The following is a 10,354-nucleotide window of genomic DNA, read 5'->3' on the forward strand; positions in this document are numbered from 1 at the left end:
TGTGTGTGTGCTCCTTTTTCTCTCTTTCTCGATTTTTAGTACTGGATGAAGGCGACATTGCATTGCTGAAGACATACGGAGCAGGCCAGTATTCAAAGGCAATCAAACAAGCCGAAGAAGACATGCAGGTAAGTCCAATTTAAGAGTGGCCATAATAGCAATCAGTAACACGCTAATTTTGTAACTAATGATATGCTTTTGACAGCTTAGCTTAAGAATAGAATCGCGTATGTGCTTAAATTCCAGGGTCTCCTTCGAGCAGTGGCCAAAAACTGACGTCAGTGGTCAATCGAGATCAGTAATATTATAATTTTTGTCAGTTACTTTAAGATTTTCTGGTTGATAATAGCTTGCAAGTTCGCTCACATAAGGCGCAACTAGTAGCTCTTAGTGCAAGTTTCAGTATTTCGTTTTTTAGTCTTGTTTTGTGTCTTGTATTGCTCTGCAGGCGATTTTAAAACGGGTTAATGAATTAACCGGTATCAAAGAATCTGACACAGGTTTAGCGCCCCCCGCACTCTGGGATCTTGCGGCCGACAAACAGACGCTACAGAATGAGCAACCACTCCAGGTGAGGGCAACTACTGCCGTATACAGTTCGTGCTCTATCACCACGAATTGCTACGGACCGTGAATATAATCGTGCTCTTGTTATTATTAAAGTATGCTGTTGGTTACCAAAGGAGAGATCTGGTATTCTCAGGATTTTCTCGATAAAATAAAGAGTTTTGGCGGGGTTCTAATTTCAATTACTACGAAAACTGGTTCTTAGTGAATATAGTCTAGGTGACCTCTTTTCATTTCCACTCGTTTTAGGTGGCTCGTTGTACGAAGATAATTAAAGGCGCTACTGGAGAGGATGCGAGCGGCTCCTCTGAAACAAAGTACATGATCAACGTGAAGCAGTTTGCCAAGTTCGTCGTCGACCTTGCCGACACCGTTGCTCCAACTGACATTGAAGAGGGTATGCGAGTTGGCGTTGACAGAAATAAATACCAGATTCACATCCCACTTCCGCCCAAGATCGACCCAACCGTTACCATGATGCAGGTTCGTAAATCCTGACCTTGATGAAATTTTTAAAGATAATTTATCGAAGCCTTCCGTTCATAAAATTACTCTTTCACACCGACACTATTTAGGTACTTATGGCATACAATTGTGTTGCTTACCTTAAATTCAGATACGATATTATTATAGTATGTTATTGCAAAAATCCAGACTCATTTGTGTTAGAAATTTTATAACAAAACGCGTTCGGTTACAGGTGGAAGATAAACCGGACGTTACATACACGGATGTGGGAGGATGCAAAGAGCAGATCGATAAACTACGCGAGGTAGTTGAAACTCCATTGTTGCACCCTGAGCGTTTTGTGAATCTTGGCATTGAGCCGCCCAAAGGAGTACTTCTTTTTGGTCCACCTGGAACTGGTACGTTATTCGACAGAATCAATAATCCGCTGGTGGTTTGAATAAAGTAACACATATTTAGCATAACATAAATTATCGCAATGCTGCATAAGCTTACTTTGCTTAGATTTCATTAGATTATCACGCAAATTATATTCAGTATATCAAACACAATTTCCTCGAGTCCAGTACCTGTGCGATGGCAATGGGAATTATTCTGCTGACCATAACACTTTTCATTCATTCAACCAATAGATTTTATTCATCTTTTTACGAACGCGTGAGTATATTATTTTATAAAGCTAAAGACATTATTGATCGCGTGCTCAATGAAATAGCAAAATCTACATATTACTGTATTTCGTGCCTCATCTCAACATATACGATGCCGTTCTCACCGTGCGTTTTCTATTGTTGTGACATACAGGTAAGACGCTGTGTGCCCGTGCTGTGGCCAATCGTACTGATGCGTGCTTCATTCGTGTCATTGGATCGGAGCTGGTACAAAAGTACGTCGGTGAAGGTGCGCGTATGGTTCGGGAGCTGTTTGAGATGGCTCGTACGAGAAAGGCCTGCCTCATCTTCTTCGACGAAATCGACGCTATTGGGGGTGCCCGATTTGACGATGGTGCTGGCGGTGATAACGAAGTACAAAGGTACACAGATAGCGCTTGTGCAAAAAGTAATCTTTTCTGAGTATCTGAGCAGAAAGCATTGCTGCTTTGGAATACGTTCGAAACAAAAATCTTTTTTCGTGTAATTTGCAGAACGATGTTGGAATTAATCAACCAGCTTGACGGTTTTGACCCTCGCGGAAATATCAAGGTATGTACTTCATTATAATGAGGTACGAAAATTGAAATTAGAGAAAGATTGTCGATCCAAGAAAACGCGTAAAAGAACGTTCATGAGCGATATTTTATTCACTGCTTGCTCTTGTACTCATAAATTGGGAATTTCAAAAGTCGGGGTTGCATTGTTTAAATGTATCCAGAGCTAACCCGCTTTAGTTTTAATTCCAATATTTCAAGACAAGTAGAGCTTATTGAGGTGGTAGAAAATAACATTAAAAAATATATACCTGAATTTATTTTAATTAAGGTTTTGATGGCTACGAATCGACCTGACACCTTAGATCCAGCTCTGATGAGGCCAGGACGTCTCGACAGAAAGGTGTGTTCTATTCAAAATAGGGCAATTTAGAGCCTCAGTGCCTGAATATGTATATAATCAGTAGTTGGATGTTGCTCTCTCATCTGGGTGAACGATTACGATACACCTAAAACAGTTGTGCGCCTTGAAGAAGGGACTGCAAACTTATTGCTAATAATTATATATTTCCAATAACACTATTTACTATAAATTTAATACGCACTAATCCCTTTCCAGGTTGAGTTTGGTCTTCCTGATTTAGAAGGGCGAGCCCATATATTCAAAATCCACGCGCGCTCCATGAGTGTGGAAAGGGACATCCGATTTGAGTTACTCGCGAGACTTTGTCCTAACTCAACTGGAGCTGAAATTAGGTAAGTTGCGTGAAAAATAAGTATCATTACTGTAAGCAACGTCGACCGCTTTAAGTCTACCGACCTTCTGAGTAACTAATATTATTGCTTGTCCCCAATAACGCTGAAGCTGGTTAGTAGGTTAGTGATTCCGCCTGTGCTAACATAGAGTACTACTAGGTGCATACGTTTGCCTGTTATTGTTCCCGGTTTTCGACCTAAATTTTGCAAGGGTTTCGCATCTTACAAACTCCATATCGACCACCATAAAATTTACATTTCTGTTATTTTTGCTAACGATGCTTGGTGTTTCCATTTGCGTAGTTTCTTCCCTGGCTCCAACATATGGTGCTTCTCCCACGACTTAGAAGCATGGTGGATACGACTGAAATATTGCGTGAGCAGGGTGTTCTACACCAACAAATCAGTCCAGATTTAGATTTTACTACATGACTTTCAACCCGCAAGCAGAATTTATAGATACAACAATTTGGTGATTACTAATCAAGTGCACGTAATTTCATAGTAGTTGTACCTGATCCTTGTTTCCAAAATACCTACGAAAAAGGGCAACGATTCGAAAAAATCAATTTCGGAGGACGTTAACTTTTAATTACAATTCCATTAGCCGTCCTAGGCATCGACCGAACGTCTGAGGCCTTTCAGATAAATCTGCCTTGTTTTCTTCCTGATTCTTTTAGAATTAACGTCATTATCCGAATGTGTATTTAGAAAGTCAACAACGAAGATAAATTATGTGGATGGCTATCCTTGAGGCTGTTAAACTTTCATTTGGCTCTAACATAAGCCTGCGTGATTTTCTGAACATAGTGCTTTCTAAACCGTTAATCATGATTTTTTTTAAAGAAATTCTTTGCGAATATTTTTTTGAGTCATCTACTCTCTTATATGCACATGATATAGGATCAATGTACTTCATCAGTCTCTTCGAGAACGTCGATGTGCAATATTTATAATAATATGAAGCAGCGGAAAGATGACAACCTGCTGTAATCATTGCATGTGCACAGCAATACAGACAAAGAGACAACCAACTTTAACCAGTTTCATGTTGTTGTAAAATGAAACAGGTCCGTGTGTACAGAGGCCGGCATGTTTGCGATCCGCGCGCGTCGAAAGGTAGCGACTGAGAAGGATTTCCTTGAGGCAATCAATAAGGTCATCAAATCCTACGCCAAATTTTCCTCAACGCCGCGCTACATGACTTACAACTAAAATCTTATAGCCAAAAAGATTGAGATGTAACGCGGATTTTCTAGCAACGACACTAGAAGAGAAGTACCGAGAACCCCATGCGATCCTTGTAAAGCCTATGCGAAAAACGCTTTCAAATCGCTAAAGGTCTACAGGATGCCGTATCTGCGAACAAGGCTGATCAGAGAAACATATTCAACTCAACATCGTTTCTGTGATAGGTTTCTCTGTCAACTATACTCCAGATTAGATGCATAGAACCCAGACTAGTCTATTGACACAATTTCTGCAAAATCATATGTATTATTTCGGGTTACTTGTCTGATACTTTGTGGGTAGTTGCCTCTTGACGAATTTTTCAAATGTTTCTTCCCAACTTCTTAAACAAATAAAATAACGATTCATTCCTGTTCCGTCTAATGGAATTGATTATATATTTGTCTTTAAAGTCAAAAGTCAATATTCTTGTTCATTATTTGCATGATGCGTTTGTTCAGATTATGGTAATTAGCAAATGTTGAGAGCAGAATACAGCGGACGTTAGTCATATTGATATAGTAGAGTACAACGGAAAGCCTGGCGGAAACCTGATTTTATGGTATCATAATAAAAGTAAGGTGCGCCGTATTCTTCTACTACTCGAGAAAATTGCATGGAAATTAAGTCTGCAACCTCTGGAAACACGTATTTCAAGGTTATATAAAACGGTTTGAGCTGAATCTAACTCGATTCAAGTTTATTTCGATAACAATATAGGTGTCTGCAATTTCATAATATACTATTACGCGTATATGTATAATAAATATTGAATTAGTATAAAGTAAAAGGTGAAATTGGTTTGTCTTCTCAATGCGTGATCTGATTTCGATCACAATTTTTTACAATTATCTTAGATTTTGTTACACCCATTATTTATTTTGATTTAGTGTTTAGAGTAAGGTTGTCACAAAAACACAATACAATTGAGTTAGAAGGTATGAATGTAGTGACCCGGATAAAACCCAATACAGATGTATGGGGTGGGAAATAGGGGTAAGAACAGAAATAGTTTCCACCAATACCTATGCAATTAGAAATTATGTATGCACATTGCAATAATAAAGAAATTCACAATATCATATACATATCTAGGTACGATGATTTTGTCAAAAAAGCCCTGACAAAGGCAATCTTGTCGAGAAAGTAATGATAGTGTATTGCGTATTTTTTTACTGCATATTATTGGGTATTAAAACGCAGCACAGGCATTTCTAAGCACTTCCGTGCCATTCCATCATATTAATGACATCAACTAGTACCGCATAATTTAATTAGATTCAAGGAGTTCAGCTAAAGGGTATATCAGTTGCGTAGCTTACAGTAAAAGTTTTACATTTTTTTGCTAGATTACCGGAACCAAAATTACTGAACTATTTATCGCTTCGCACATTAACCTCGAATAATCTGGTGTCTTATGGAGACGAAAGGTCATAAAAAGTATTTCAAAACCCGTGCAAATGGAGGCTAGCTATAAGAAGAAGGCGCAAAGATATTTCCGAGCTTCATCTTCCAATAATATAGAAATGTACAAGTAGAAATAATGTAATGGCTTTCTTTCCGTTTTTCGTTATAAAAATTCTACTTTGTGAGGGGCATTGCCATTCCAGGAGACCATTGTAAGGACTAAAAGATAGCATGGACAGCCCCAGTTTAACACCACCTAAGGTCCGTTTATTTGAAATCAAACTATACCTTGTGGTGCTGTGAAATGCATGCGTTAAGAAAGTAACTTAACTTCTCAAGATTTTTTGAAGTTATGCTTGAATTTTACTATGATTTTCATAAACTGCTTTTGTGCTCTAAGTAATAAGGTAGCTATATTTAATGGGGTCCGACGATGACTTCGGACTCCAAGTCCAATTACATTGCAATATTTGAAAACCTAAAGTCTCGAAAAAAGTGTTCTTACAATACTAACGACATATAAATTTAAAAATATGATTTTTGCATGTTAATCCCTTCTTTAGTTTCGTCTGTACTAATAAATTTGAAATAACTTTACTGTTGTCATTGCTTTCAAAGTTTTTGCACACGTCACTACGCAGTCCGAGATGTATTTATATGACACACATTTGTGTACTATGACTATGACTGAGAGTGTTATTCATCGGATGATGCTTGTAAGGCTGGGGAACTACTTGGATATCGCTTCTTTCAATTCCTGTATGCGTATTTGCCGTTCAAGTGTGTGTGTGTATCATTCTTTAATTTGAATAGCGCTTAGATAGAAGCCTAGATACAAGCAAAATGCGTTGATTACGTTGAAGGCCTAAGAATAACTTTTGCTTAGAGGCGCTTTGCGTATCACAGTAGTACCACAAGCGTATCGAACCCGCTTCCACATTCCGCGACTTATCCAGTGTCTTTTCGCATCGTATGTCGAGTCGGCCGGGAGCACGTTTTCCATTATGGGTCACGATAGCGTTTGGTTTGCGCATCCACGCAAGTATGGGCCTGGCTCTAGAAAGTGGTAAGTATCCTTTAACTCACTCTGTCGGTAAATGTTAAAACATGGCTAAAACCCTAGTGAAATCAACAGATTTTAGTGTTTCCTTTGGCTGTTAGGATCAATGCATTTGGAGCAGCCATCTTGAAATCATATGCCCACCTGAAAATAGGCGGCCTTTCGTGTACTAAAAATGGTTGAATGAGGTAAAAAAAAACATCCAAACAGCAATTGTATTCATGCGAATATGTGCTGTGATACTTAAACGGACGAAAACGGATAGATTCTTCAGAATTATCGGGTGGTAGTTGAATTGCAACGAGTTAGTGCCTGATTGACACATGTGGTTTACCATTGATATTCGAATTAGTTTACCATTAATCCTTAAGCTTATTAGCCATACGGTATGAGCCAATACCAGTTTTTTTTTATCACTGATTATTGTCACTTATTTTCAATACCTTAGGTAAAACACCTGCCTCTGTGTTAACTGTTATCTTTTCAGTAGCTTTGCCATTGTTATCTGTTAGAGTTGCGTGTTATTTGTTTGTCGTGTGTATGTATCGCCACTTCATAGAAAATTTATTTAAAGAGTTACGGTATATTAGATAACTCTGGAAATGTAATACATTGATACAAAACCAGCGGCAATCAGCACTTTACGATGGAAGTTGAGTTCATACTAGTGACGTAGGTCTTTAGACAAATAGCATTATAAAAGGCAAATGGCATCATAAAGCTATTTATACAAAGTATTTTTTCAGCAATTTTCAGCAATGCTGCATCGCGGCGTTGTCCCCTATATACAACCGCGATAAATACTCTTGACTAGGATCACTAGAAATAAAGGTGATAAGCTGTTGGCACTTTTATTTGTTAGTAAATTATCTGTGTGTCTGTGGTTTGTCGAATTTCAGTCGCGTCTGCTCAAACACTCACGGGCTGATCCGCAAGTACGGCCTCAACCTCTGCCGTCGTTGCTTCCGTGAGTATGCCAACGACATCGGCTTCAAGAAGATGGATTAGAAAGCCGAACGTGGCTGCTCTATGAAAGAATGCCAAACTGCAGTTCGGCGCATTAGGTATTAAATTCTGTCCCAAGTCATTTTGACGGAAGCCTCTCAAAGAAGACTTCGGTTGAAAAGAGAAATATTTCGCGGGACATTCAAGTGCGTGGAAGGTGGTAGTTCGAGATTTATTGTTTTTTAAAACACAATAATAAATGCACTGATCTGCCACTGTGGCAAGAAAATAGTGGTTGTTGTCTACTCACTGTATTTGTCGTTTGCTTGAAAATGCTCTAAATTTTTAACCAGATGTGGAAAGTTACGCGAAACTCCGCACACTAACGAGTTTTTTGGATTCTATCTGCCTCTGTAGTGAGTAATTTTGATAAAACGAGTGTCTACTGCCAAAAAGGCAAAAGAAATGTGTAGCATTAGTATTATTGTTCTTATTTATTTTATCGATATGGTGAGAAATTTCAAATAATATACCTACTAGCCACCTAATAGCTTTTTTAAAATTACCGCGGTATCAATTTTTGGAGAAACACGCGGGTAATTAGTAGTGTTTTTGAGAACCGCATTAGTAATTGTTTTAATCCTAAGACAACGTTGGTAGTTTCCGTTGGCAGAGCCCCATCGTAACGTTAATATAACTCTTAAACCAAACAACTAGGATATATATTATTGGTTCATTGCTCATTCAACCGCTGTAAAGTTATAAGCTATAATGCTTATGACATAGTATTATTACGTAGAAATATAGGAATGGTACTGAGATGCTTGTCACAGCAGTTTTAGGCATCTGATTCGTGTATCTCATAGTACTTTAACATATGCATATGTATACATATACACAAATTTTAGAACAAGGTCAATTGGCTCTTTACTTACCGGATGTTAAAGTAATAAGAGATTACTGCATTAGATTGATGAGAAACTGAGCACAGGCATTTCCATTTTTATATTCCCATAATACTATGTTAGTAGCATTACAGGATATAATTTTACAACGGTTGAGTGAGCACTGAACCAACGTTCACCAATTCTATTATTTTAATGTACCATTTCTTACAGTATTTCTTAAATATGTCATATGTATGTTTGTGCATCTTTGTAGCCGAATATTCTCCTTTACTCCAGGGTTGATGCCATCAGGTTTGGGGACAGGGAACGCTTTACTAGTATTCTCCGTTGGGATGTGACTTGTCGTTAAACATGTCATAAATAACGCGCTTAACCACGTGATCTTTTATTTCAAAGACTTTGGAAGGTGCTTAGGACGAGAAAGGTAAAGAAATAAATATATCTTTCTCGTAAATTGTAGTGTTGGATATAAATACCCAAGGGAAGGCAGTCTAGGTTTAAAAAAGCAAACAAGAAAAGCGGAGGTCCTAATTTGATTCAATTTGCGTTCTCGATTTTGCATTTAAAACGAAGACTTTCTCCCGATAAGCCATTAATTTCTCAAGGCTGACATGATAAATCCTCCTCTAGTCCACCAGACAATATAAGAGGATGGCAAATGCCGGTAAGGTCTGGCAAAAGTGAATTCAAAACTGATCTACGGAAATGTGGCAACTAAAATTACTGGATCCATCTGTGGTATACCAAATGATGGCAAACAATGACAAATCAAGCATGCATTAAACCTTCATTGGGGACTTAAGGACGTCCATACGCAGAGCATCTATCACCCGGAAATTGAAGTATGTGATAGTGGTGTTGGGTTTGGCAATCTATCACCTAAGATCGCTGCACAGCTCACTAAAGAATACGGGTCGATGTTTGCAATTTTGCGAAATTGTTCTAAATTGAGAATGGCGGAATAACAGTGTATTTCATAACGTGACGCGCTCTGATGAAGTTTGTTTTAAGCTCTTCTCAGGAACTGTAAATCAACATAACAGAGCCTAATATATAAAATAGAATCCCGAGTTAATTTTAGAATAGTAGTCGTCCTTAAGTCAGTACCTGGACGGCAATTCGAATAAAGGAGTGATTGGCTCTGTCTTTTTAAAACTCCTACGGTAAGACCATTGACGTTGAATGAAATTGTCATTACATAGAACAAACAGGCTCAGAAAAGTCAAACAGCAAAGTTTTATCAAGTTCGGAAAGTTGGCTGTAAAATGTATGAATAAAAAAAACATCAGCTTGGACATTTATGATATAAAGCTTAGTAACTTGAAGTAAATGAACTGTACTACTCCAATATTACTACACAACAATTTGAACCACCGCGATGGTTACTGTATTTTAGATATATACTTACGCTACATATATATATAAATCGCTATTATTCAAAAAAGCTTGTTCGAGGAAGAATGCAGACAATCGCCGTCTAGATGTGCCTATTACGAGTACAACCAAAATTTCGGCCAATGCTTATGCCCTGAGTGTGATTTCCAGTATTGGTGTAGGATTGAGTACTTTGAAACAAATGTGTTCTGAAATGACCACACGTAGCCGCCATATAGCTCAGACTTGAACTCATTGATTATTGTGTGTCCAATCTGCTCGAGCGAGACTCCTGCATGTCGCGACATGATAAAGCCGACTTGCTCACTAGACGGCGTTCATACAATTGCAAAGGAAATAGAAAGGCCCCAAACTGCAATCAAGGCGAGCAGTTTTATTAAATTAATATGACTGTTTAAGATCACACTTCATAAAATTGCGTGTGTCTTAATACGATCTAAAAAACCACTCCCAATTTAGATCTATCACTAC

General features: G+C 38.1%; 2 protein-coding genes across 2 annotated transcripts in view; both read left to right on the plus strand.

Moving 5' to 3' along the window:
• Window positions 1–4,965, plus strand: part of Rpt1 (26S proteasome regulatory subunit Rpt1) — a 6,810-nt gene extending 1,845 nt beyond the window's left edge. Inside the window, exons 2-10 of the mRNA XM_022842081.2 lie at window positions 40–128; window positions 449–571; window positions 817–1,050; window positions 1,268–1,433; window positions 1,840–2,068; window positions 2,180–2,237; window positions 2,514–2,585; window positions 2,802–2,938; window positions 4,009–4,965. Of these exons, the coding sequence (XP_022697816.1) occupies window positions 40–128; window positions 449–571; window positions 817–1,050; window positions 1,268–1,433; window positions 1,840–2,068; window positions 2,180–2,237; window positions 2,514–2,585; window positions 2,802–2,938; window positions 4,009–4,153 (1,253 nt within the window). The 3' untranslated portion in view covers window positions 4,154–4,965. The remainder of the gene's footprint in view (window positions 1–39; window positions 129–448; window positions 572–816; window positions 1,051–1,267; window positions 1,434–1,839; window positions 2,069–2,179; window positions 2,238–2,513; window positions 2,586–2,801; window positions 2,939–4,008) is intronic.
• Window positions 4,966–6,479: 1,514 nt separating this feature from the next.
• Window positions 6,480–7,871, plus strand: RpS29 (ribosomal protein S29). The gene is made up of 2 exons (XM_086970494.1): window positions 6,480–6,641; window positions 7,535–7,871. Exons 1-2 carry the CDS (start codon window positions 6,580–6,582, stop codon window positions 7,641–7,643), a joined length of 171 nt encoding a protein of 56 aa, XP_086826620.1. The 5' UTR covers window positions 6,480–6,579; the 3' UTR covers window positions 7,644–7,871.
• The last annotated feature ends 2,483 nt before the right edge of the window (window positions 7,872–10,354 follow it).

The sequence above is a fragment of the Varroa jacobsoni genome, unplaced genomic scaffold (genome assembly GCF_002532875.2).
Source record: "Varroa jacobsoni isolate VJ856 unplaced genomic scaffold, vjacob_1.0 scaffold_971, whole genome shotgun sequence".
Classification (NCBI taxonomy): Eukaryota; Metazoa; Arthropoda; class Arachnida; order Mesostigmata; family Varroidae; genus Varroa; species Varroa jacobsoni.